At 48.4% G+C, this 27753-nt stretch overlaps 1 protein-coding gene across 7 annotated transcripts in view; it reads right to left on the bottom strand.

Annotated features, from left to right (window-relative positions):
* Nucleotides 1-2960: 2960 nt before the first annotated feature.
* Nucleotides 2961-27753, bottom strand: part of CIT (citron rho-interacting serine/threonine kinase) — a 171776-nt gene continuing 146983 nt past the window's right edge. For 4 of the 7 annotated variants that reach the window (XM_069557922.1, XM_069557925.1, XM_069557928.1 and 1 more), the window contains 20 exons: nucleotides 27414-27521; nucleotides 25441-25603; nucleotides 25048-25212; nucleotides 22006-22143; nucleotides 21106-21286; nucleotides 20381-20472; nucleotides 19786-19890; nucleotides 19402-19571; nucleotides 18666-18710; nucleotides 18139-18219; nucleotides 17873-18008; nucleotides 16450-16589; nucleotides 16015-16107; nucleotides 14412-14520; nucleotides 14183-14311; nucleotides 13625-13705; nucleotides 11979-12057; nucleotides 11400-11579; nucleotides 6335-6635; nucleotides 2961-5328 (listed from right to left, as the gene is read on the bottom strand). In XM_069557922.1, coding sequence (XP_069414023.1) covers nucleotides 5305-5328; nucleotides 6335-6635; nucleotides 11400-11579; nucleotides 11979-12057; nucleotides 13625-13705; nucleotides 14183-14311; nucleotides 14412-14520; nucleotides 16015-16107; nucleotides 16450-16589; nucleotides 17873-18008; nucleotides 18139-18219; nucleotides 18666-18710; nucleotides 19402-19571; nucleotides 19786-19890; nucleotides 20381-20472; nucleotides 21106-21286; nucleotides 22006-22143; nucleotides 25048-25212; nucleotides 25441-25603; nucleotides 27414-27521 — 2520 coding nt within the window. In that variant the 3' untranslated portion in view covers nucleotides 2961-5304. The remainder of the gene's footprint in view (nucleotides 5329-6334; nucleotides 6636-11399; nucleotides 11580-11978; nucleotides 12058-13624; nucleotides 13706-14182; nucleotides 14312-14411; nucleotides 14521-16014; nucleotides 16108-16449; nucleotides 16590-17872; nucleotides 18009-18138; nucleotides 18220-18665; nucleotides 18711-19401; nucleotides 19572-19785; nucleotides 19891-20380; nucleotides 20473-21105; nucleotides 21287-22005; nucleotides 22144-25047; nucleotides 25213-25440; nucleotides 25604-27413; nucleotides 27522-27753) is intronic. The other 3 variants (XM_069557924.1, XM_069557923.1, XM_069557926.1) reach the window with 3 other exon arrangements.

The raw sequence follows: 27753 nt of genomic DNA, 5'->3' as shown, positions 1-27753 counted from the left end.
TCCAGGCAAGGTCTTTTCCTTCCCTCTGGTTCCACTTAAAGGTGTAGATGATAGCTCCAAGACCAGGTCAAAGCCTGGCTTCACCTTGAAGTCGGCCCTTCCTCCACTGTCCCCTCCCGGAGTGTGGACACTAGACTGAGAATAGGGGTATTGATCCAGTTCAGTGCCTGACTAACTGTGTGACCTTGGGCGATCATATGACCTCTTAACCCAATTTCCTCTCCTGAAAAATAGGAGTTGGACAGACATTAGGTGATCCCTAAGGCTCCTTTCATTTCACACTGGGAGCCACAAAGCCTTTTACAAATGAACGGGTTATGGCCACAAACAGGAAAGAAGTCAGGGGGTCAGAAAAAAAGTACCAGCACCATGAGCTCAATTAGGAAACCTCCAAGATGCCAAGGGCCAAGTTGCAAAACCCAGAACATCAAAGTGATTCCATACATGGCTGAGGTCAGAGGCTAAACTATTTGGGGGAAAAGCACAATTTTATTTTGTTTAACTCAATTACTTCTAGATGAGCATGATTTCATTTCTGAGCCTGAACTCAGTTCTCCTGAAACATGACCCTCCTCCAGTGTTTACAAACGGTTTGAGGGAATTGATGAAGACCCAAGTCTGGACCACTCAGCCCTCCATCCAGCTCTTCAGCACCTCACTTGATCAGTGAAGAAAAGAAGCTAGAGCCATCTGCTCTGGAATGCCAGTTACAATCATCTTCAGGAGGAAATAGGAAGCTCTGAATATATATACAAGTCATCCTAGCTAATGGTGAAACATCCAGAAGGGCCCTTCTAAGAGTTGTCGCTACTGTGAGTCAGAGCCTCAGGGAACCAGTACCCCGTCTCCGGGATCAGCCACTGAGCTCAGCTCCCACAGCTACCTCATCTTTTTCTGTCCTGAAGACAAGAGGGGGCCCAAGCCTGGGTGAGGATGCCAGCTGTCTCTACCTGCCAGGAGTGAGTTCACCCATGTCCTCTGTGAGACTCAACAGCAAGTGGGAACAAGAGACAGCTCCAGTTGTGTGTGCTGAGACCAACTGTGCATTCCTTCTGTGGTTCTCTGAAAGCACACGCTGAGCTGTAAACAGCAGTAAAGTCATTTCCAGAGTTCTCTCCTCTCTCAGCCCCTCCAGGGCCAACAGGAGTTCCATTAATCATTGGCAGCCTGGAGAGGGAGTCAAGTCGTCTGCGCGGTTCCAGATTCCCACTGCTCAGCCCTCCCAGCCTCGGAAGATGAAAGCCTCGGCGTTCGACTAGGCAAGTGATAAAACATTTTCTCATGTAAACACTGTGCCTAGAGCCACAGTCTCCATGCTTTAGACGTCATGAGCAATATTTAAACTGCCAAGAAAGAAATTGGGCCAGAACAGGCTAATCTTCCTCAACCATGGCACTAATTGATATGTTAGGCCTGATAAGTCTTGGTGGAAGGTGGGCACGTGGGCCACCTTGTGCCTTGTAGGATACTTAGCAGTATCCCTGGCCTCTACCCACAAGGTGCCAGAAGTAACCCAGTTGTGACAACCAAGTCTACAGATACTGTCAGGTGTCCTCTAGGGAGGGGGCTAAGTCGCCCCTAGTTTAGAACCGCTGGAACAGGCCAGTTTGTAAAGCTTAGCCAGTCCCACCCCCATAGGCCTAGCACTATTGCTTTAGACTTAAATCTGCATGAATGTTTGCTAAAGCAAGTCACACTCATGAGGCCCAATTCTAAAGACAAACTAAGCTGGTCCGTCCTGGTCCGTCTCTTTTTGGTGTAAGTCTCCAGATCCTTAAAATTTCATAGTTACAAAATTTGCTTTGCAAGCAGCTTCTTTATTCTCATGAAAATTAAGTTGTAAGAATAGAAAACGTGATGTCTAATTTTGTGTTTAAGCAGGAAGCGCAACATGGACAGCTGGGCCTCAGTTTGTGGTGTGGCTGAGTAATTTGTCGGTGGTTTCTCTGAGGTCCTTGCTTAGGGTCCAGAGAACCTTTAATGGCACATTTCTTTTGGAACTACACCGCATTTACCTTACGTTTTTGAAGTGTTACGTGGCTGCCAAGAATCCTCAGGATAGTGACGAAAATGGTTGTCTGGTATTCAGTGGACTTCTCATTTTATAAGGGAGGATAGGTTCCAACTTTTTACTTGTTCATCTTCTGAATTTTCATTCTTAGAGGTGCCAGATTTTTATCCCCAGTGGTAAAACAGAAAGGAGGAATAGAATAGAATTCCCAGTCCAACTCCTGTTGCAGGGCATGTCAGCCACAGCTCTGCAAGTCAGAATTTGACTGTGGTCAGATTACTTCATTGGAAAATAAAAGTTGAAGACTCAAAGCAACAGGAACCATGAGAAAAGTACCATTTGCCAAAACCAATGCTTGTCTAGCTCAACAAATTTAATAATAACAAAACATCTTAGAAAAATTTACCTTGTAGACTGTAAAACTTCACATAGTTAAAAGAATTTACATTACCTTGATCTGAATTCCTCCCTCCAAGGAAATCCCTGTGAATTTATCCTAATGGATAAGAGGAACTGAAATGAAAGGTGACCTGTTGGGTTTTTTTAATTGCATTATAGGAGAGCCGGGTAATCCATTACCCAGTAATCCTTTCAAACTGGCCTGGCCGCCTTAAGGAGCTTTCCAGTTCCGCAGTCCTATGCTGTCACCTTAATAGCCAGTTCATGACTCACTGCAAGTAATGGTCACACACACACTTCTGGAAGAGAACTTCGCCTGTGTCTCAATTCCAGGAGTGCGGTCTGCTCTAACCCTGTGTGGCTCTCCACACACACCAACCCCCAGCCCCTGAAGAAGCATCCTCGAAGGACACACACACCAACCCCCAGCCCCTGAAGAAGCATCCTCGAAGGACGGCCCCATGCCATGCTCAAGCTCAGGCTGACAGTGGCGATACTTTGGAGTTTTACGCACTGTCTTTAAGAAAAGAAGAGGTCATGCACTAAAGCAAACATTTTAGATCATTGCTTTATTTGACTATTTGTTCAACAGAGTTCATTCCTCTCAAGGTGGATCTTGTGATCTTTTCCTCTTTCTGAATAAAAAAGGTAATGAAGAAAAAGCCTGTACTTTTGGAGACCTAGAATCTTACTTATGCTGATAAGCTTTTGACTGCAATTTCGTTTTAACGATATTTCCTGCTGGCATCTCGGTGGTCACACGGAGCTCCCCACCCTCCAGTGAAGATGGCTGTCCACAACTACCACCGTTGAAACCGAAAGTAAGAGTTGAAAAATGCACCTTTTACAATAAAAAAGTAGAAACCAATTCAATTTCCTTTTTTTTTTTTTACGAATATAAAGTTTCTTGTAAATATGTACAGTCTTTGAGCTAGTTCTATAGCAGGAAGCATTTCACAAATGAGACACACGATATACACTTTGAGGGCTAAGAAGCCCATTTCTCATGGAGCTCCTAAATGAAATGCCAAGACTGAACACCACTTCCAGTGACCTCTCCAAATACTTGTGGACCAAGAGACAAAAAAACTTCAGCAAACATTCAGTCAGATCTGCCCTGGAAAAAGGAAGGGATGCAATCTGACCCCAAAGACAAAGCAACACGCAGAACACGACAGTGTGACGCTGGCCAAGGATGCGACAACGTGGAGGAAGAGCCGTGGGCATTTCAGACAAGAAAGCACTTCGGTTAAGGGACAAGCAGGAAGGAGCCGGGGCTCGGGCCGGGTTGCAATCTGGAAAGTGAGCTGAACCATGGACAGGGGATTGAAACGCGGTCATGTTCACTGGCTGCAGTGGGAACAGGTCTACCTGTCAGCCTACCTAGGATGTGCCTTGGTAGTTCGAGGCGTGGAGAAGCAAGAGAGGCCTGGTGGGAGATTAAAGGCAGAGAAATAAGGCCGCTAGTTAGCTTGCCAACAGCGAAGCCTCTGGTAGGTTCTTTAACCAGTTGCCAGGAACCTCACACCGCCGGAGGGGAGAAAAGGGGCACCTGAGGGAGGGTTTCCCCGCCCAGCCGGGGTGGGAGAGTTAAGAGCGGTTTCCTTCTCCGACTTCCTGGTTTTAGTCTAGCCCTAGGGAGAGGCTTGTTTGGGGAGTCACAGTTTTCGTGGGGTAGAACCTGCTGGGTTGTGTGTGAACAGAGTCATTTGCGAGGGAGTTGGCAGGGAGACGTGGAAGTGTGAGGTGTGGTTTGCTGAAATCCTTCTCTGGTCGTAAGGCTTGAGCGTTTGGTTTTCGTTTGTTCAGTGCTACAGACTGCAGCTTGTGGCCGGTGAGTTGGCAAGTCCCAGAGGGTCTCGGTTCGGCGGGAGCTATGGGATGGACCTAGTGCATCGGCAGAGCAACCCGAGGGGGGCAGCCAGGTCGGGGCGGGGGCAGCGCATGCAGTGAACTGCCATGCAGAGCTCCGGCATCTCTGCCCACCCCAGGGAGGGGGGCACAGCACACCGTCATGGACAGGATGTGCGTGCCCTTAGCCCCAGGGCCCTCTCGGGGCTGGGCTCAGAGCAAATCCAGTGCATGCTTTCCTGGCCAAAGCGACATGGAAAGCGGGGACAGCAGGCCAGGGGTGACGCTGAGGGGTGGGGAGGGAAAACTCCTCGAGGTCCCTTGGCCCCAAGTCACTGCCTCCGAGCGAGGCCTCATGGCCTCTGTACATTCTCAGCTGGTGGGAGGGGGGGGAAGTCATCAAGGCCATAAAGGCAATGAGTCGGACAGTAAACATTTGGCTAAGATGTCACCCCGGGTGAGACAGGGCCACCTGTGAGGACGGACTGGACGGGGATGGACTGAGGTGAGCACGGGAGGTTAGCCGACAGCAGGGGCTCGTCTACGTACATTTCGGTAGCAGAGACCTGATGGTGTGACCTCGCTACAAGTGATTACAACAGGAAATACGGTGCTATTCAAATCTATTAAGAAGTCTGTTGTCTTTAAAAAAAAAAAAAAGAAACAAAAATAGCCAACCAACCCTAGGATCTTAAAGTAGCTATTAATTAGGATTCTAACCACGCTGTAGTTGTAGTTAGCCCCAGGTTGGTTTCCTGTGATGAACTGGTACAGGCTAGAGCTAGGTACAAAAGTTTATGAATGCTCTGAAAGAGTAACAAAGTGCAAAGAGGGCGGCTGCAGGGAGGTGCCGGCAGCTCCCAGGAGCCCCAGCCCCCCGCCCCTCCTGGCTGCAGGGAGTCCGTGCCGAGGCGGGCCTGGGTCCAGCTGCGCCGGGGGCTGGCTGAGCAGATGCGCGCTGGGGTCCCCTTCAGCAGAGTTCCATAGTGTGTTTGGTGTTTTCCTGCAGATCAACATGAGGAGTTGGTTTTTCTGGCTGAGATTTATACTGAAGACTGGTCCCAGACCTGAGAGCAAAAGGAGGAGGGATTTAGCCATCAGAAGCCAGAAATCACCACGCTCACTTTGTCAGGAAGCCCACACTGGGAGCCTGCAGGAGCACCTGGTCTCTCCTTCCTGTGGTTAACAGTGAGGGACGGGCAGAGCCTCCCCTCAGAGCTTGGTTTACACATACCATTTTATCCAGAAATCAGAGGAGGTAAGGCTTCCCTGGTGGCTCAGCTGGTAAAGAATCTGCCTGCAATGCGGAAGGCCTGAACTCGATCCCTGGGTTGGGAACAAGGTCCCCTGGAGAAGGGAATGGCTACCCAGTCCAGCATGCTGTCTTGGAGAACTCCATGGACTATAGTCCATGGGATCGCAAAGAGTCGGACACGACTAAGCAACTTTCACTTTCAAGGAAAACAGTTAAACAGCGTTCCCTCCTCTCTCTAGATGGCATTAGGAGAACATGGTCCAGAAAGCCGGCACCTAGAACTGGCTGGCCTGCCGAGGTGTCCGCAAGCTTCCGAGCCCCGCTCCCACTTGAGTACCCCTGGTTATCAACACATCCCTCCAGCTCCTCAGTTGGTAACATGCAAGCTACACAGGTAGTAAATGCACATGATTTTAAAATTTCAAAAGGTGCAGAGTTCTTCCAGGAGGCAACCACTGTCACCTGATTTCAAGGTAGCCTTGCAGAGAAATTCTTGATGTATGTGTCTTTGTACACATATATATGTTTGAAAAAAGTAACCTTTTGAATGGCATGTTTTGTGTGTTTAAGAATTTGCTTCTCTGCGCAGATCTCTCTAGAAACTGCAAACACTGGTTGCATTTGGGGAAGGGAATGCTGTATAACCTTGGTGGCTCTTACAGTTTGAGGGCCACACATGATGCATTTGTACAGGAGACCCTTTCTCAAGCTATTTTCTTCCTAAACCTCTTAGAAATCCCACAAAACCCTAATTACAGTTGTGGAGCCTCTTCCTTACAGCCGTGGCTCTTTGGGGCTGAGAAGGGCACCTCCCTTACCTTGTTGACCTGGGACAGCGGCGTCCTCACAGCCCCCACGGGCAGCCGGCCCCTGCTGCTGTCCTCAAACAGCCGCCCGGGGGAGCGCTCCCTCCGCGTGCTCAGCATCCGGCCGGGGGACTTCTCGCGCTCCAGGGGGCGGCCCGGAGACTTGTCCCTGCGCAGCTCAGTCCGCCCCTCGCGGTAGCGGTGGGGTGTGCTTGGCTCTCGAGGGTGGCTGGGGCCTTCAGGAGGCGCCGGGCTTGAGGCCACGCGCTTGGTGATGTGCTCGTTGTACGTCGGCGGGCCACGCTTGTTGGGGCTATGACAACAGGAGAGGAAGGTGGGGAGCCGAGCCACCCCCATGCCCATCTCACCACAGGTTAGCAGAAACAGACCCCCAGCTGGAGTCCTTCAGCTTCGAGAGTGAGGACAGAAAGAAGGCAGAGCTAACAGCAAAGAGAAGTCAAGTTTCCTAGTCTCAGGGCAGGCTTTCTGCTGAGCACCTGCTGTGTCAGGCGCTGTGTAAGCTCATCAGATCATCCTAACAGCTCGGCATGCCAGGAACAGGTGACCCTCATAGTACAGACAAGAGGACGGAGATGCAGAGAGGCCAGGACTCCAGTACAGGTCAGTTTAACATCGTAATTTGCGTTCTCCACCCCCCTGACCTAGTAATTTCCAGAGCCTAGAGTTCACAGGAAGTCTTCCTTTAGGGGTTAAGCCTGTACTCATTACTATCAGTTGCCAAATCTGTTCCACTTTTGGGCCTCTGTCGGTCACCTCTCTAGGTGGTTTTCCAAGAGCCTTTGTGCCAGAGGTGTAGAAATCAAACCTGATCCAATTAGGAGACAGAGCAGGGCCAATGCAAACAGCAGACCAGGCTCAAGAAACGTATGAGCAGTTGAAAGCAGTGGGACCTTTTCTTACGAACGATCTAACCCTCTGCCCAGCCCTGGCCTGCCTTGCAGAGAAATTTTCATGTTTCAAATGAAGATCTCACCAGGCGTGGTGGCCCTTACCACCCCTCTGAAGAAGCAAGATCCAGAAACACAGAACTGACACACAGCCTTCAAAGTCAGTTCCTTCCCACCCTCAAGCAGAAAAGGTACCAGGGCCCTCGTTATCTGAGCATAATTAGTGCTGGAAAGAGGCAGCCTACTTAAAATGGGAACACCATTTCACAGAGACTATTACTTGGAGACATATTTTGATTGATTGGGGCTTTATCTTAGAAAAATAAAAGTAGAAATCAGGAAAATATATTTTATCCTAGATATTTTAAAAATCTAAATTACAATTGTAATTACATGGTAAGAATGAACCAAGTATGAATCACATACTGATTTATTATGCTCTAATTTTCTCAAGAAAATTGTATGCTAACATGCTGCGTGACATCCTCCACCAGCAATGTTGGATTTTGTGCCGTGAAATCGTAAAGTCATTTGAATATTTGACAGTGTCACCAGAGGCCTCTCTTAACCCTTTGATATTTAAATCTTTCCCTTTGGAAGGGACCAAACTTGATTTTCTTTAATTACTGGCCTAACTCTAGGGAACCTCTTCTGTCAATGCCCATTACAGAAAGCAACTGAGCAGCAAAGACGCTGACCCGGTTCAGGAGAGGAACCTCTAGAGCAAGCTTGAGGGCCAAATCTAGACAGATGCCTGTTTTTATAAAGTTTCATTGGAGCGTGGCCACGCCCACCTGGCGATGCACTGTGGTTGCTTTCATGGTCTAACAACAGGGACCATATGGCCTGCAAACCCCCAAATACTATCTGGACCTTTACAGAAAAACAAATTGGTAAACAGAACAGAAATAACTCTAAAGTGATCAGTCAGTCTGCTGTAGTTTCATATTTTCTTCCCTATGCAGCTCAAACTGTGGCAACCAGTGCTCAGAAAGCCACACTTTCTTGTGCTATGTTTGCAGCAGTAAAATTTAGAGTGACTTTTGTTTTCAACATCTTGAAGTCAAGGTTTCTTTTCATCTCTAGCCATGTGGCTTTGTGATATGGAAGACAAAAAAATTCAAGAGAATTAAGCCTATTGTAATGGAAGAGAAATTATAAAATGTGCCCATCATAAAACAAGTGAGAGGGTGCTCACTGCCCAGAGGAAGAAAAGTGGTTCAAGGATGGCCGTTTGAGAAGTCGGCTGAGATTAAGGGGAGGAAGAACACGCTCGCGACCGCAGGCTAAGCTGGCCACCTTCCATCTCCGTATCTGTTAATAAGCAATGATCTACCACAGCAGTTTTATGTTTCTTGCATAGTTACACTTCCTGCTCTGCTAAAGAGACCAGGGTGGTGTGGCCTGCAGTGAATCAGTCTCCCAGACTGGCCTCCTACATTCTGGACCTGCCCAAGGCAGTCAGCTGCAAAAAGACGGTTTTATAAGCCAAGAGATAAAGCCTAGCAGCTGGCTTTCCAGAACAGCAGGAACTGGAACCATTTTCACCTCAGAGTAAGTCACTTCTCACAGACACACCACGTCATCTCAAAAGGAAGGTGCCTGAACATCTAACTAGTGAGGCAGTGAAGGAAAAAAAACCCTAGTTACAGTACTTGGCTTTCTTCTTGCATGACCTAGAGGGTAAATAAAATCCAGACGTTTTCAGGAGGGGACTACAGCCCTTCGAGCAGTCACCCCTGAAGCAGAGGCCAAAAGAGTGAGGAACAGCTGACTGTTTAGCACTTCCAGTTTTCCAGCAAGTTCCTGGAATTGAAATCACACTGACAGACATTTCTGACCAAGACTTGTATTTTAACAAACGAGAGACTCTTCATTAGGACATAGTCTCAGAATATTAAGTTGACAACTTTCTTTTCTAAGCCCTAAGTATTTTGTAATCTTAGAGGTGTCCACCAAACTGAGTCCCTTGAGGATAAAAATTGTCTTCATTTCTGTATCCCCAACCCTGGGTCTGGCACATGGTAGGGGGCCCACAGAACTGTATAGGGTAAATATGTGGGCTTTGTAAACCAGTCCACAAAAAGTAAAATCCTAGGTCAATTAAATATTCCTTTAGGTTGAGAAAGCTCATCTCCTTTGTCAGCTAACATCTTAAAATTCATACATCTCAAATCCACACATGCAACTGAATCTGGTTCCTCGCCCTGGGGGTCAAGACAAAGCCCATCCCCCTTCCACCCACTGCTGGTGGAATAACAGAAGAGTACATCCTCCAGGGAGGAAAACTCAGAGACATCTATCGCAATCACCAACAATTCCTTTTCTAGGAATTCCGCCTCCAGGTAGACTGCAAGCATTCCAAGTGAAGATATACCAAGTCCTTTACTACAGCAACAAACTGGAAACACCCAAACATCCACTGATAAAGGAGCAGTTAAATAAGGTATAGGCATGTGAAGGCATGCTATGCAGGCATTAAAGAAAGAGAAAGACATTGTGTGCCCACACGAAGATACAGATGTGTGTGCACGGTATGCTGTCACCTATATTAAGAAGGGGACGTGTGCTTGGGGACCAGCAGGGTAAGGACGCCCGAAAACGGGTTTCTCCTTAAAAACAAGCACACTGGTAGCCACTGCAGGGAGCACTTTGGGCTTGGAGCACCCTGGCCTCAGAAAATTATCACTATCTGATCTGTCTCGGTCCTCCTGGGGAAAGACTAGAGTTTAAATACTTAGCTTTATTTCATAATCATAATAATTTGGGGGGACGGGCCCACGGAGAACCTAAGATTCCTTATCAGCGTCTGAAGAAGACGTGGCCCCAGCCTTCAAGACAAGGAGAGAAGCAGCTTTCCCAGACTCAATACCAGTAGACTTTCTTATGTCTCCGAGTCCCCTGGATCCCCAACCATATGTTCTTCACTGAAGCAAAAATCTGATAAGGAACTAACAGGGTAACTTCCTTTGTGTTGAGAGGCTATGGGTGTCCAGTTCAGCCTGCATCCACGGAAGGAACTGACAGCAATCATAAATGGAATGAGCATCCTATCTGCACTGTACAAAGAAGGGCCAAGAGCCACATGGGAATCCTCATCCAACGCTGTTGCTTTCCTTCTCATTTTCTCTCTCTCCTGCTCTTCCTTTCTTTTCCGGGCTGTTTTTAATTGACCTGATGCAGGTCTTGCACAACAGAAGTGCTTGATCTCTGTACGGTTACGGAAAAACAAACAGTGGTAACTGTTTCATGTGGCAAATGTCTGAGGCAGTGAAACCAAGTTGGGGAACACAAGAGGCTAGCCAGAACACTCACAAGTCCTCCTGCATGTTCCCAGGGATCTGTAAGGCCACCCGAATGAGTAAGCCTGTACCCAGACCCAGAAAGAACTTAGGAGGGCCTCAGTCTCGGCAGCTGACTCTTGAGTGCTGAAGGTGTGCCCCAAACTCCAAGCACACATACCATTTAAGGAAATCCTCTCTATTCATCTGCCCACTACCCTAACCAAGCAGAAACTTCAGTGGCCGCACATAACAAAGAATGCAGACTATATGATTAGTCCAGAGAGTCCCTCAACAAATAGCAGTAACACACCCTGGCAGGGGAAGGGGGATCTGATTTTCAGAGTCATCACATGGTATTAATTGAAATGTTTGGTTTTCAACAATAAAGTATAGCCTGTACTCAAGGCCTCATTTCTTCTGGGAAATCCTTCTTAGCCCCCAAGTCCAAGATGGGAACCCTTCTCTGAGCTTCTGCAGTGCTTTAAACCACCCAAGTATGAACCCCATTCTCCTTGCCTATGCTGTCATTACGTGAGAGCTTGTCTCACCCACTGGGCCTTCTCAGGGAGGGGCAAGATTCCAACTTATTCACACTCGGTCTCCCTGAGCAAGCCCAGTGAGCGCAGCACACTATCAGCTGCAGCAATGAATGCATTGCAAATGCAGCCCCAGGAAACAGCCGCCAGAGAAAAGGCCAGACATTCCCTTCCACCTTTTCCACAGGGGCACTAAAAATTCTCCTGTTGCTTATAAAGGACTGTCATTTAAATGCTGTTGGTTTCAAAGAAATAAGTGGCTTGGCTTGAAGACAGGGAAACTGCCAACCAGTTCAGCCAGATTTCCTCCTGCTTTGTCCCCTGATGAGGAAGAGGAGAAGGCTGTTACCTGCGGGAGGTGGACGGGCCACGGTGGTGGTCAGTGCCGGTCTCCTTCACCAGGTTTCCTTTGCAGCAAATGACCCTTAACTTATCCTGATATGAGGACGCCAGGTAGATGGCTCCTGAGGAGATTGCAGGGCCCAGGTAGCGTGGGTTGGGGATTTCCAAATATGCTCGGGCGGGGGTCCTGTAGAGTTCCAGATGAGAGTTTGCACAGCTGGTTATCTCCACTGTTAGGACCCAGCCGCTGAACTTTTCACAGCTGTTCAGTCGCTAAGTCATGTCCAACTCTGTGACCCCATGGACTATAGCCCACCAGGCTCCTCTATCCATCCAGGCAAGAATACTAGAGTGGGTTGCCATGCCCTCCTCCAGGGGATCTTCCCAACCCAGGGATCGAACCCAGGTCTCCCGCATCACAGGCAGATTCCTTATACCGTCTGAGCCACCCGGGAAGCCCACCAGGATGGAGTGGGTATCCTATCCCTTCTCCACGGGATCTTCCGAACCCAGGGATCAAACCCACGTTTCCTGCATTGGCAGGGAGTTCTTTACCACTGAGCCACCAAGGAAACCCAATTCTTACCCCAGAGAGGAGCGGGCCTGGATCTCAATTACTTCGAGTGAGTTGAAGTGAGTCACAAACAGATAGGGTTCTCTGTAGGCTGCGTGGCCACCACGGAGGAAGAGCATGGGGCAAGGAAGGGTTAAGAGACAGAAAATCAAAACCTGGCTGCAGTGCAACCTTGGACCCAGCAGTCCCACCTCGTGTATCCTACACATGCACCCACGTGCCTGTATAATGAGGCATGTTTAAGTTTATCCCCTGCCACTGCTGTTGGGGCAGACGCTAGGAGCCCACTCAGGGAACATCGTGCGGGATCAGTTATATAAATGATGGTGCAACTATGGGAGTCTGCAGAGCCGTGCGAATGCACGAAGCAGCGCTCTCTATGCTGGCACGGGAAACACCCAAGGTGCATAGTGTGGTGTGCACAGCAGCTCAGAATGCATGTCAACTGTGCTGCCTCACTGGTCCTTTAAAAGGGAGAGGGATGAAGAAAGTTTATGTGCCCATGTTTGCATAAGGCACTGACTGGAAGGATAAGAAACGCAGAACTAAGTCTTTTTTTCCCTTAGGGGAGTAGGGATGAAGAAATTTGGGAGACAAGTAACATGGGCAAGACTTTCATTGTAACCTTTTAAAACTGCTTAATCAGATAGCTTCTCCAAAAAGTTTAATAAAAAATGATTGGGTTCATAGACAATCAAGTATTTCTGTTCCTAATACTATATATTTCTCTATCACAGTGTCAAACTCTAGGATATAATGTGATCTGGTTTTGGTCTTAAAGGGAAACAGATTATCACTGTTACTCCTTGTGCTGAACTGTTATTTCAATATTAGTCACACCTCCTACTACTCAGGCCCCCATGGACTCTCTCTGCCTGGAATCCCAGCTAAGCCGGCAGGATGGGGTGGAAGCGAGAAGGCCTGGGCGCCTCTGCTTTTGCGCTCGTAGAGGCAGCCCTGGTGCGGAGGGTGAGACCTCCAGCCGCTGGCCCCTGCTAAGCCCCCACCTGACAGCCAGTCTGACTGACAGCCACTCTGTGAAGCCATTTTCGATGTCCCGGTGCCTCTGTTGACACCGCGTGAAGCAAAGCTATCCAGTCAAGCCCCAGTCTCAGGCAATAATAAGCAGTTGTTCTGAGTCACTAGGTTTTGGAACATGTTATGGAGCAACAGATAAATGAAATAGCCTTGAAGGGTATTTCAGCCGTAATGGTATTTCAGAACATTCACACAGTCATCATGTATGTGTGTTTACCCTTGACACAGCAGCTCCACTGTTAGCATTTCTGAGCTGGGGATATTACTTAACCAGTGTGCGAATACCGTTAAGTTCATCACAGCGTTGTTCACACTTGAGCCTGTTTAGAACTGGTTAAATTGACGGGTGATCAGCTGTGTCGTGAGATGCTATGCAGCCTGGTGACACGATTTAAACAAACTCACAAGGAGTAATCTCCTTTCTGTCATGAGAGGCTGGTGGGTTTGGTTTATGCATCATGCCCCAGGATCTCTGTCCTGGGCACTTACATGGGAGATGCTACATGTGGCACCTGGTGTCTAAGGGAGCCCCCAAACACAGTGCATAAGCCAAAAGGAACTACACCAGCAGTTCCTACCAGGGACACCAAGTACTAATCCCCACACCCTGCCTCACCTACCAAAGGCCAGAGGTAAGCGACTCCACTTGAGATCATCCGTGCGGCTGCGTCTTCCGTAAGAATCCACGAACACCCCGAATTCTGGAAGGAGGCAGAGTCCAGGGCTTGAGCATGGCCAAAGACAGGGAGTATCAAAGACACACACTGAGAGAAGAGTGGGGAAGCCAGCCAGGGGGACGTGGGTCATGAAAAACCTCAGCTCTGCTGAGCCACCTTTCTTGTGATTATTTACTAAAGAAGAGGGATCGAGTGAAAGTGGAGAGACAGGAAGTGGGTGATGGAGGAAGAGTCAGGGGGAGGAGGAAGAAACAGACCCAGAGATTTAGGGAGAGGAAAGAGGAAAGGAGAAGAGTGAGGGACAAAGAAGGACAGAGCAGACGGGTCTGGAAGAGACTATGAATGGACCTGGCTACAGCCTGGTGGGGGCGCCCCAAGGGTGCTGGTGGAGCAAGACCAATGTTCCCTGTACTCCAGCAGCAGCACCCCCGACCCACCCCGAGGCCCCTGTCTGGGACTGTGGGTGCCCTGAGCACCCCCACCAGCCACCGGTGGACTCACCGTGGAAACAGAGCAGGAACTCCTCCCGCTGCCCCGCGCCGTTCACCTGCATGATGGACACGGGGAAACTGTTGGAGGAGGAGGCGAACACGGCAGGCGCCAAGGAATGGTCGTTCTTATCCAGGAATTCTGTAAAGGCAGGCGAGACGCGGGGCCTCAGGACCAAAGAGGAGCCCGGGGTGGCGGCGGGGCCAGAAACGTGCCAGCAGGGGGTGCGCCCGGGCCCTACCCTCCAGCGTGTACTGCTTCATGTCGATTTCGTAGAATTTATTGGTTCCGATGAGGATACTGTAGTTGGTAAAGTGGATACAGCTGCAGGGCTCCGAGGTCTCAATCTCCTAGGATGGGGGTATGGGGGGCAGCAGAGAGGAGGATATGAGCGTTGACTTGGAGCAGCCCCTGCTGCTCCAACCAGGCCACGTAGGGTTTGCCACCCAACTTTCCCTATGGTCTTCACACCAAGCAAGTCCCTTCACATTCTTCGTAAGGATCCATGGTCCCTTTGCTACCTTTGGGTTCTTTGCAACCACAGACTAAAAAGGTCAAATTGCAACCGAAAAAGTCAAACACCATTTTAAGAAAGAGGGGTAGCGTTCAAACAGAGCTTTAAAAATACAACATTCTAATCAGAAGAAAAAGCCTGGAGGAATACACCATCAGTGGTGGCTGGAGGAAGTGGTTTTAGTTTCCTTCCTTTTCCAAGCTTCTCAGTTTCTACCTGGAATCTGCATTATGTACTTCATTACTGTCACCATCGCTGTTCTCATCGTCTGAATTATCGGCTTCCTAATTACTTCCACTTGTTTACGGGCCAACCCTAAGGAAGGGCTGCAAAAAACCTCGTTACATTTTACTCCAGATGGTGGCCAGGAATTATAAATAAAGAATGATTTCTGAGAATTTTCCTGAAGCTAACAGTGCAAACTTTAATCAGCGTTATCCTCACCATTAAATATTTACTGATCACTAAGTATGAGGAAACTGCATGGCAGGGGAAACGTAGTGAGATGGTGGGGAAAGCCAGACTTCAGTTTGGGTCTCAACTTTATAACCTAGGATCTTGGCCAACCTTAGTCATCTTATCTGAGAACTGGGGATGGTCATTCCTGCTTCTCACAACTGTTGTGAAAAGTGTGTGAAACAGCCAGCCCAATCTGTTTAGAACAGGTGCTCAGTTGAAACACTAACAACAGCCCACCCCAGATAAGACAGTTTCTCTAACAGGTAGTGACCCTTACACATTCATCCCTCCTTCTACTTTTGAGACCAACCATAAAAGCACCTGCAATACATCAGGCTCACAATGGGTGGAACATTCCTGTCTCGGGACAAGAGATGGCTTTCTCGGGAAGGAAAGCAAACACAGTGATCCAGCAGATGCCTGTCTGCACTCCAGGCAACATCACAACACACTCTGCTCCAAGGAGAACCAGCTCCCGAAACGGGTTATCAAAACAGCCAGCACTGGCTTTTCTAAAGGTAATTACTAGACACTTCTGTGATCTGAGAAGATTCTGGTAGGGGCCTCCAGGGCTGCTTGCTCCTCAGAGCTTCCTATTTTCTGTTATTTCAAAAGAGGAGTCTCCTCCATCAGCCACTTTCCTCTCTCCCCTCACAAAAAGCTGAATTTGCAGGGCTGGCTAGAGAGGCTGCTCACGCCTGGGAGGAGGAAAGGCAGGGAGAAAATTGATGGCCACTCTGGAGTGCCCTCTAGGGAGCAGGGCACCCCCTTGTTCCCTCTCTAAGGAGACCACCCAGGATGAAGGGAACAGACACAGGCACCTTCCCACCAGCTCGCCAGGAAAGCAGGCCCAGCAAGGCCCAGGACTTACTTTCCGAATGCAGTACTTGCTGAGGTTTTCATTGTAGCGGAGAATGACAACTTTGCTGGGCATGGCTGCACAGATGCAGAGCCCGCTCTCAATCTGAAAAGCAGTTGGGGTGGAAGGTGGGAGAAGAGCATCACCAATGGGTGTTCCAGCTCCATGGCAAAGCTGGTTAGGAGCAGGGTCTCTCAGGCTGCCACCATGGACACGAGATCAGGTTGTCCCCCATGGGGAGGGGCCGTGCCGCGCAGCCCTGGGTGTTCAGGAGCAACCCTGGCTCTGCTCATGTGATGCCAATGGCACCACTACCAGTTGCGTTGAAAAGAAGCAACAGAAATTTAACCCAGTTTAAGGACAGGGCTTCCAAGGTCAAACTGTTAAGCAGAGGAGCCACAACAACTCCCAGAAGAGTCGCCAGCTGGGGCCCAGAGGACCACTTACCTTGCCAGCAGCAAATAAGTGGCAGCCCTTGACCGCTTCAAAGATGTTGGGCGAGATGTCCGGTTGGGCGGGGAGGTGAGACTGCGCGAGGGACTGCTTCACCTTCTTCACATCCACGAGACACAGGGCCCGCTCCTCTCCTGAGGGGACCGGGGACAGCAGAGCACAATGGCGGGTCTCATTCTAACCTTGAGTAAAAGCCACTCCAGGACACACAGATGCATGAATTTCCACAAATCCCCATTAACACAGGTTAGGGCCAAGTGTTAGATCTAAAAGGAAAACATCTAGCCTCTTGGTCAAGACTGTGGGAGGAAACAAAAATTCCTCAGACAAAAAATCAGAGAATGTGAACTGAACGTTCAAATGTGTTCCCCACCAAAGTCAAGAGCGTTTGTGTTGTGAGAAGCGAGGGACTTTTATAATATAAAACAGTGGACATGGGGGTTCCGTGGCAGTCCAGTGGTCAGGACTCCGCACTATAACTGCAGAGACAAAGGTTCAATCCCTGGTCAGGGAACTAAGATCCCACGAGCCATGTGACTAAAGGAAAGAAAAAATGTACCACATGAAACTATTCTGTATGATGTTATAGTGGCAGATATATTTGTTACACATTCGTCCAAACCCACAGAATGTATAGGAGTGAACCCAAATGTAAACTATGGACTTGGCGTGACAGTGGCGTGTCAGTGCAGGGCCACGCCATGTCCCCACCCAGGTGCTGATGATGGAAGAGGCCGTGCGTGTGTGACAGCAGAGGTATACAAGAATTCTCTCTACCTTCTGCTATGAACCTAAAACTGCGCCCAGGGAAAATGCTAAGATGGAAGTGGGGAAAAAGAAAGGAAAGCAAGCGAGAAAACAAGCCTACTGAGGAGAAGCACTGAGAGATCAAGGAAAGCTAATTCCTGACCATATGGATCCAGCCGGCCAAGCCTGAGTTAAGGTTTGACTGTGAATGTTTTGAACATGGAGCCAATGCATTATTGTTTTCCTTTAAAAAAAATATATTACCTATAAAGAGAGGAGAACAAAGCCTTTCTGCCCTGGGTATGTAAGAGAATGCCCTTGTTCTTAGCTGACTGGCTGAAGAATCTGGAGTCAGAGCTCCAACTGACTCTCACGTGGTTCAGAATAAGTGAGAAAGAGTGTATGTGTGTGTAGGAAAAAAGAAATAAATATGTGTCAAACTGTTAGTGAGTGTTGCATGCAAACGAAGGGTCTGAGACCAGGGAGAACGGGGATGCACACAGCAGGGTGGGCAGGCTCTCAGAGCACAGGGGCTCGGGCCCCTTCAGAGATCCAGAGGGAAGAGCCCCTCCTGCTCCAGCCTGCCCCCGAGTTTGACAAACATGACATGTGAGTTTCAAATCGTTTCCCTTACAAGTGAAGGCAAAGTGCCGTGTCCTTGGCTTCCCACCTGCGATCATGAGGAGCTTCTCCAGGTCCTTGATGATGTAAATCTGGAAGACTGCTCCGATTCCTGGGACGTGGGTGAGGGAGTTCTTCAAGACATTCAGCGCATACAGCCCTTCCTCGGTGCCCACCAGCACCACCTGCCAGGGCGCAAGTCCCCGGGAAGAGCATGAGCAGGGCCATGTCCCCATTACCACCCCTTGACACGGTCCTGTAACGCGTGTGGCTATGGCCAGATCCCAGCTGATGTCCCAAAAAGAGCATCATCACCTGGTCGCTGAAGGGCAGTGTACAGTTCATGTCCAGACGGTCATCACCTTCCAGTTTCAGCAGAGAGTTTCCGAGCAATTTCTTTTCACATGTGAAAGAGAAGAGAGAGAAAAAAGGAGGCCACAGTGAGGCTGAACTGTTCGTGACTGGACTGTCCAGAGAGACAGAGGCAAGAACAGAGGAAAGTTTAATGCCAGGGAGAAGGGCAAGTTACTCCTGCAGACACTCAGAAGCACACACCTGCTCCTGACTTGCCCCCTACTTTGATCTGAGCTCAAAAGGCAGGACCTAGATGTTATTGGTGTCTCTGGGCAGTGGTTAATTAGCATCGGGGACATAACTTGGTTTATATGCAGAACTAAATGAGCACAGGAGACACAGATTCTGTCACACAAAACAAGCCAAAGATGAAGGGTGTCACTGCAAAGGGTTAATAAGCCATGTGGACGCTCCTGTCCCTCCAGGCGGCGGCACAAGTGCAAAGCCCAGTGTCAGCGACAAACCAACCCGCTCCTGAGTCTCTTTACCTGATCCCACGCAGGAAGAGGCTCGTAGGAAGTACAGTCATAGCCCTATTGTACACACATGGATGGGGCGTTCAGTTAAAGGCTCACACGTGGGAGATGGGTCATCAACACAGGGCTTTCTCATGAGAGGGAGGCTGGTGGCTAAGGACTTCCGATTGCTAACACTTGAAGTGTTTATTAGGAGCTAAGTGTTTGAAAAGAGCTGTTGGGGCTTTGGTGGTGGAAATGCCAGTGAGTGATGAGCACTGTTTGTATCCTGGAACGTTCCAGGAGGAGTGATGCCAATCAAGGCCCACCCACATCTCTAACATCTTCAGGAGAAGTAGGATTTCAGACCTGCCTTCGGAAGAGCAGATCACGTAAAAGCAATTGAGCAGTTATGAAAAAGTTTCCTGAAAGAGACATGGCTTTTGGCAGCCCTTTGTGCTACTTGTAACACAAGCCTTTGAGCCACGTAAAAGCATCCGGGTAAAGGAGAGAGAGTATTTCCTTGTAAGTAATTTGCAGCTGTGCTGCCAGAACTGAGATCTAGTATGCCTTGAAGGGCTGGCTAACGGTGGCGAATCCCTCCTTCTAGAGGGTTCAGGCGGGGGAACCTGTGAGGCCAGACCCTGCCTGGAAGCCTGGATCTCTAGGGGCACAGAATCCCATCACCCTTCAGAGGGGGAGGCCGAAGGGACCCCCACCCAGTCAGCCCCCTCTACAAACACAAGCTCTGGCCCGCGTGCGTACTCACAGCGTCGGCTTCCGCCTTTTCCCTAGACACTCTCCCACCTGCCACAACTGACTCTAAGGCGGTGACCCAGCGCTGCTTGTCAGGAAAGCTGGGAGCCAGCAAGTAGAGGGTCCTCCCAGGCCAGCAGGTGGTATGGGGGTGAGACTCCATCTTCAGGACATAGGGGACATCTAGGAGATTGGGCAGAGAGCGCAGGGTGGAGTTTGCCACCCCCATCAGGAGGGAGGGCCAAGCCACCTGCGTCCCAGTTACTTAGCAGAAGTGCAGGTAGGGGGCGGGGGAGCCTCCTTTGCAGGCTGTCCTGCACAGGGGCCCCTCCCACCCACGCTGAAGGCTGCAGCCCAGCCCACCTCCCGGGACGGGGGGGCGCCTGCCGTCCCTCACCTGCTTTGGCTGTGTTTGCAAGTTCAGAAGCACCAACGGCGCCATGAATAGACACGTCCCCATCGGGAAGGCACAGCTCAAATTCTTCCACCGGCCTCTGTCCAGCTTGGTGCAAAGAGGAAGGGCAGAAAGAAAAACAAAAGAACAGGAACAAGAACAAGGGGAGACGAGAGGAAGAGAGAGAGACGGAGTATGCGTGGGAAGAGAGGCGCACGAGAACAGAGGAGGGAGGAGATGTGCGGAGAAGGCGAAGAGGGAAGATAAAAACAAAAGTAAAGTGTGTCAGATGAAGAGCACAGTCAAATTTCGGATGACGATGCAGATTTAGGGGTTAGTTGGCTGAGGCGGAAGTTCTCGGAAGGTGTATTAGCAGGTGGAATCTTCAGGGCAGCACCCTGCAGGGTCTTCAGAGGGGAGACCTATAGATGTGAGTATCGTACCAATAACCTTTAGTGGAGTCACTTGGGTTTTAATTTTCAAAAATGGAAAATTCGTAGAAGGCTTGCAACGCAGTCCGGAAAACAGAGCCTTCACGCCAAGACTAGGAGACCTGGGCCAACTGCGTGCAACGAGATTCCCCGACTCATTAATTTACCTTCTCTGGCTTCGTTGTCGTAAATGAGGACTTTGGAGCCCTCCAGGACGATGTACTTCCTGTCCCAGCCTTGCTGTCCTCGCTTGTTATTCCTGGGAAGACAGACGTGAGAAAGAACTGTTTGAACTTGGAAGAATCAGGTGGGAGGCAAGAGTGGGGAGGAGAGGAAATCCCAGTAAAGTTGCTTCCCTGGAAAACAACAGGAATGACATGCCGGGGTGGGGAGGGAAAGCTTCCTTCTACCCTCTGGCTTGTGGGGCTGGCCCTGAATTCAACTGATGTTAAGACACATGAACAGGAGAGACGCGCACACACGTTTAATTTTGTGTGTACGTGGGAGTCTCCACAAGCAAATAAAGCCCCCAAAGCAGATGGGCCCAAGTGCTTATATCCTAAGTCAAACGAAGAACAGTTAACTGTGGAAAAGTAACACGGTCTGTGCACGTAGGTTTCTCCCCTCTGGCCTTGCCCCTGCTCTGAAGATAAGAATGCTCCTTTCCTCCAAGCTGCAGGAAGAACAGCTTTGACATGGAAATATATCCTACTTTCCAGGAGAAATCGGGGAGGTCAGAGTGTCCCTCATGCATCCGCTGTTTTCTAAGTGCCTTTAGCTCAAAACAATCCTTTACCCCAAAGTGGCCTTTTCCAGACCGGCATATCCTGCTGCCCTTCACCAGCCACCGCTTGCCCACCCGCTGCCAGGCCAAACCTCCCTGCAGCAATACCTGGGCACCTTCATCCACCCTTCCAGGTGCAAACTGCTGCTGGGTTCCTTGGACTGCAGGCCCGGGGAGTTCATCTTGTCGCGGCAGAAGGCCTCGGTGAAGTGTGTGGCATATTCGGCTGGCAGGCCACAGGTGGCTGGCAAGCACGTGGAGCACTTGGGATGGCACATGACCTGACATTCTAGGGAAAAGCAGTGGACAGGCTGAAAACACACCCGACTGCTGCTGGACCTTCCCTGCACCCGCCAGCCAGCCCCCGAGCTCCACCCTGCCTGGCTCTGCCACTCAGGGCACCCCTCAGCCCTTCCAGGCCCCAGGCCCCTATTGGAGACAGCCAAGCTCTCTCAATCCAGTCTTCCTGGCTTCTCCCAGGCTGCCACAGACAGCAGTGCAAAGGACACATCTGCACATCTCCCTTGAAGCCAGGACACAGCTTAAAGGTGAGGAGAGACCAGCCTGAGGGAAAGGAGGCTGGAAGTTCACAAAGCCCAAGGCATTTTGCACAGGCGATTGGAGACATGGGCTGAAAATGCATATAAATTCCCTCCTTGAACACGGGGAAAACAGTGTCCTCCCCCTAAGACTAAACGTGTGAAAATGAATGCACTATATGATGGGCCTTCCCGGTGGCTCAACTGGTAAAGAATCTGCCTGCAAAGCAGGAGACCCGGGTTCGATTCCTGGGTTGGGAAGATCCCCTGGAGAAGGGCAAGGCTACCCACTTCAGTATTCTGGCCTAGAGAATTCCATGGACTGTATAGTCCATGGGGTTGCAAAGGGTCAGACATGACTGAGCAACTGTATGATGAGGAATGTTTAAAAAAAAAAAACAACCGTTGGACATAACTTTAGTGGAGACGCACAGGGGCCCTACCCCAAATGCACAGCAGCTGCTTTTACCGAGACACTTGGATGCCTGACGTCCGAAGTGCACGGTATCCAGACACACGGCGCACTTCGTGGCTCGCATGTTCAGTCCCACGTTGAACCGGTGAGGGATGTTGTGGTGCATGCGCTCCTTAAGACGCCGGCTGAATTCTGGAGGGAAATTTTATTTTTAAAAAATCACAGTGCTGCAAAATAATACCATCAAGAAAGTGAAAAGACACCCACAGGATGGGAGAAACGTTTGCAAATCATCTCTCTGGCACGGAGCCTGTAGATAGGATGCAGAAAGAACTCTTATGATGCAATAATAACAAGACAACCCAATTAAAAAGTGGGCAAAGGATGTGAACAAATGTCTCTCTGAAGAAGATAAATAAATGGCCAAGATGCACAGGAAAAGATGCTTGATGTCATTCTTCATTAGGGAAACACAAATGAACACCACAGTGAGAGGTTAGTTCATGGTCACTGGATTATCTAGACTCAAAAATATGGGAAATGGGTGTTGATGAAGATGTGGAGAAATGAAGGTCCTCATGCACTGCTGGTGGAAAAGCAAATGACGCAGCCACTGTGGAGTCCAGAATTACCAGATGACCCAGCAATTTTACTCCTAGGTCTATAACCCAAGAGAACTGAGAACATATGGAGCCACAAAATTTGTGCACAGATGTTCACAGCAGTATTATTTATGACAGCCATAAATGGAACCAACCCAAATGTCCATCAACGGATTAATACATAAACAAAATGTGATGATCACACAATAGAATGTTATTCTGCCATTAAAAAAAGGGAAGAACTGATAAATGCTACAAGATGGATGAATCGGAAAAACATGCTCCACAGAAGAAGCCAGACACAGAAAGTTATACAAGGTGCTTCCTTTATGGGAATTGTCCAGGACAGCAAATCCATGGAGACAGAAAGCAGACTGGTGCCTGTCAGAGGTTCCATGAAGGGGGAAATGGCAAGTAACTGCCAATGAGGTTAGGGGGTATTTTTTTGGTGGTCGAGTGGAGGGACCAAAAATGTTTTAAAAATTCGAATGTGATGATTATACAACCTTGTGAACTTACTTTAAAAAAAAATCACTGAATTATACATTTCAAACAAATGGATTGTATGGTATGTGAATTATATCTCAATAAAGCTGTTTTAAAAAAAAGCATCTTAGTGACAGATTGTGAAACTATTTTAACACTAACAGATGTGTCTAGATTTATAGGAATCAAATTAAGATCGCCATTATCTGGTTATTAGGAATTAGGTTTTATTTAAAAACACATTCCCAGTAGGAGATGGTTAATATGATGGCATAGCTGTTTGTGAGCATAAACAAACATATGCTTCTAAATCAGTTGTTTGTAAATATTTTAGTCGTGAAAGGTATATTTTCCAGATGAGATCATGGAGCACTTTCCAGAATCCAGTTTAAAAATCACCATTCTTGAATATATTTAAATAATTTTAAAGACTTCATTTTAGCTTCTTGCTTCAGATTATTTCATAGAGAATTTCTGTTCAATACAAGACCAATAATGTGTTATAATATTTTCATAACCAAAGTGTGAGTAAACAAACACAGCAAATGAACTGAAGTAAGTTCCAGATGTAGCAACCATGGTTTTGCATTAATTATTTATGTAAAACATGAAATTTGCAAGCTTGTAACTGATGAGAATTAAAGTATGTTTACACTATGTTAAAAAAAAAACAATATTCTGCAATACAGACTTTCTGACTATTAAATACATAGACTGACTGAAGAAGTCCCCCTTCATGCCCAATTCTTCCATGAATAACATCCTTTTTTAAAAATCCAAGTTTTAAGCCTCAAAGAACTGATTCTGCATTTAAATTTCAATCAGTTAAAACAAGATTAATTTTTTCTGTTTAGACGGCTCCCTTCTCAATAGTGACCTAACTAGGTAAAAGCAGCTTTAAATAGAAAAGCTCAGGATCCAAATTTCTGAATCCAAATTGGATTCTCCGAACAACATTGTCTTCTTCCTTTAACAGAAAAGTCATGAGGAATAAATAACATAAATGCACTCTGAACATGCCATGCACACAAAGGAGATGTTTGGAGTGTTATAGACTACTCAGGGAGCCGCTGTATGCAACCTCATGGAAGAACCCAGGGGCCAAAATGATTTTCATCTGTGTTAACAGCACCACTTTGAAGACTTTAAGAGTGAAGCTCTTTGATTCAAGGTGTTATGTAAACATGGGAAACGAGATGACATCATTACTAAAGAAGAAATGACAACAAAATTCCACTGAGACTGGCAGCTGAAGTGGGTTGATGGTGATACCCTGATATTAAACCACAGCTATTCTGCTCTCCCTGTGACTTTCCAAACCAACTTCCTTGGCTTTTTTTAAAGTCCATCCCATCTCTAGGTAAATAGAGTACATTTGAAACCACAAAGAAAACTCCTCACACCACTGGTATAAGGATTGGTACAACCAACCTTCAGAATACATACAACCTTTAACCCAGTGACTCATTTCCCAACAACTTATCCGAAAGTCATAGCACCCATAGCTGTGCAGAGTGTTCACTGCAGGGTGTGTATGGAAACAAGGAACTGGAAATAACCTAAATGCTTGTCAACTGAGGTCTGGATTAACAGGTGAATTATAAACCCCCCACCATGGAACACCATGCAGCCCTCTAAAAACATGGGGTCAATCCATATGGGCTAATATGAAACCTGCTAAGAAGGCATTTTAATTAAAGAAAGATGTTCTGCAGTGTACAGCACTGTGGGCTGATATTTATGAAAGCAAAGAGGATTATTATTTTCTCATATCCCTTAAGTATGATTATAGGACACCTAAATAATAGACATGCAGTTAGCTCATGAGCTCTGGCTGGAAGAATACAATGGTTGACCCTGGGTAACGGAACTGGGATTGGGAGAAGGCTCACTGCTTATTCTTTAGCCCTCCATATTATCACTTGTCCTTTTCACCCCAGGTCTGCAGTTCTCAGTCCATTAAAAAAAAAAAAGTCAATGCAGGTCCAGTGGCCCCTTGAGAACGTACCCTCTGGAGTGGAAGACTCCTTCCTGCGGCTGGAAGGCGGGGCAAGCAGGCTCAGGGCGCTGGGCTGGTGCTCGGGTGACCGCACAATGGCGGACATGGCAATCTGCTGCCTGGCGGTAGCCGGCGTAGATGGGTGTGGGTGGTCTGCGGCTTTCCGGTGGGCAGCTGGAGAGAGACCAGTCCAGCGCCTTTAGGTTAGTGGGGTCCCCCAGAGGCCCCAACCAAGTGGACTGCCCAGGGTCTGGCTCTCAAATGCCTGAGACCACAAGGACACCCGGGGTGCCATATGGGCCATGCCGAGGGTGCCGTCACCACCAGGCTGAGACTCCGCTCATCTCCTTGAGACGGGCCCTCGGCCTGGTGCACCGCCCTCGCTGTCCAGAGCGCCCATACCTTCCTCCCGGGCGGAGCGGAGCTCGATGCGGGTCTTCTGCAGGGCTTCCTCGAGCTCCGCGCAGCGAGCTTTCTCCTTCTCCAGAGCCACCTTCAGCTCATTGTACTGCAGAGGAACCTGTGTGGGCAAAGCAGGGTCCTCTTTCCGTCGACTAAATAAACCCTAGCAATGGAAACAGAGATATCTCCTAACTCCTGGAAACTGGCACTGGGAACTAACTAAAGGAACTCTGCCTCGGGAGGAGCAGACCATGAGAGCCAGGCGCATACTCACTGCAAGCGGGTTTAGTAAAAATGGCATGTGAAGGGGTGGGGGGACTGAGCCACAGCCCCTCCCAGCTGGCTGGAAAAAAATGGGGCTGCGGAAGTTTCCACCGAGAGGGTTAAAGATGCTTGAACTGCCACCACCTCTTCCTTTAGCAATCCCAAGGAGAGCCATTTCCTGAGACTTTACCCTCAAAAAAAAAAAAAAAATGGAAGTGGAGGATGGAATCAGGAGAGATGGTTCAGAAATCTTGCCTTGAATTTGTCTCATGATGCTTAGTTATAAGACACAGAGATGAGTGGTGGTTGTTTGTTTTTTTTAAAAAAAGATACTAAAATGATATCAACACAAGGGGCTTATGCCAAGAAAAAAAATGCAAATGGAATATGTATTGTACATGGGAGAAAAAAGTAAAACATAGGATAATGAGACTGAAAACAAAATTAACAACCAAAAAACACATGGGAATACCCTGACTACATCAAGTGACATAATTAGATAACAGTCCACTGCTAAAATAAAAAAGATTCACCATCATCAGCACATACAAGCACAGTCACACAGCACACAAGCAAGTCCACGTTGGACAGACACTGCTGTTCGCCTCTCCTGCTGCTCTGTTCTCCAGAAGGAGAACTCAGCATCATAAGACACCCTTCAGCCCATCTCCCCTTCCTATACCATCATCAGTGCTATGCTGACATCTGAGCGCCTTGGGAAGTTTCCAGCTCCTTAGAGACCTTCTTGAACTGAGAACACCTGGCCAAAACTACCATGAAGGCTGCAGTGGTTCAGGGAAGCACGCTTTGGGCTTATTAAAAAATCTTCCCATGTGTATCTATCAGCCTGTCCATCCCTATCTCCTGGTCATTGTTTTAAATGGTTACCATTTTAAAGGCAGGGATGGAGCAGTACCCCATGGAGGGGACAGCTATCCAGTCCGACTCTCTGCGCAGGTCACAGCAGCACTCTGGGCCCCAGTCTCCTACTGATCCAATCAGAGGGACTGAGCAGATGATGTCTAGTTTTTCTGGAGTCCCTTGTGCATGACCTGAGATTCCTTCTCTGTCTAGAATCCCATGTGTGTGCGTGCTCAGCCTCTTCAGTCGTGTCTGACTCTGTGTGACCCTGTGGACTACAGCCCGCCAAGCTCCTCTGTCCATGGGATTCTCCAGGCAAGAATCCTGGAATGGGTTGCTGTGCCCTTCTCCAGGGCATCTTCCCAATCCAGGGATCAAACCTGCTTCTCTTACATCTATCTGCATTGGCAGGCGGGTTCTTTACCACTAGCACCACCTGGAAAATCCTAGAATGGCACACAAATGACCTCTAATCTCTCTAGAGTCCCTTACACACGAGCAGAGAACCCCCTCTGGAATCTGGGATGCCAACCTGAATACTCAGCCTTCCTCTCTGCTGCCTCCTCCTCCCCAGCTGCTTGGGGAAAAAATCTCATTCCTTCACAGAGGAAGGCAGCACAATTTTAAAGGCCATGAACACAGTACAGTGTATCACAGATTCCAGACTGACAGCCTCTCTTCAGAGCCATTCTGATGATCTCAAAGCCTCTTTTTTCAACCCAAAACAAAGAAATTGTGCATTCTGTCTTCTCCGACGTTCCTAGGATTATCTACCCCGGTGACCTTCACGGAATCATCATGATTGAACGAAACTGCCCACTGCCTGCTTTTCACACCCTCTGACCCACCTTTTTCTTTTTGGCGGGCTGGTCCATTTTGGCTTGCAGAAAATCGATGAGTTTGGTTTGCTGGGAAATAGTGCCTTCCATCTTCACCTTCTCATGAGAATAGAGAACCTAAGATTCATGAAAACAAAAAGCACCGCAGATGCCGAAAGAAGCAGACTTTTAAATTCAATACTTTAACAAGAAATAAAGTCATTACAACACTAACAAATGAAAAATTCAACAAAAGCCACACTGAGCCAATTGTTATTTACTTAGTCCTGATCTTATTGCCCACTGTCCCCCACCCAACAAAGACAGACTCAAGTACAAAGATACATGAAAAAGCAAAAATAGCAAATGG

Source organism: Ovis canadensis, chromosome 17 (genome assembly GCF_042477335.2).
Source record: "Ovis canadensis isolate MfBH-ARS-UI-01 breed Bighorn chromosome 17, ARS-UI_OviCan_v2, whole genome shotgun sequence".
In the NCBI taxonomy this organism is placed as follows: Eukaryota; Metazoa; Chordata; class Mammalia; order Artiodactyla; family Bovidae; genus Ovis; species Ovis canadensis.
The sequence above is the reverse complement of the archived record's forward strand: the minus strand, read 5'-3'. Positions and strand labels throughout refer to the sequence as shown.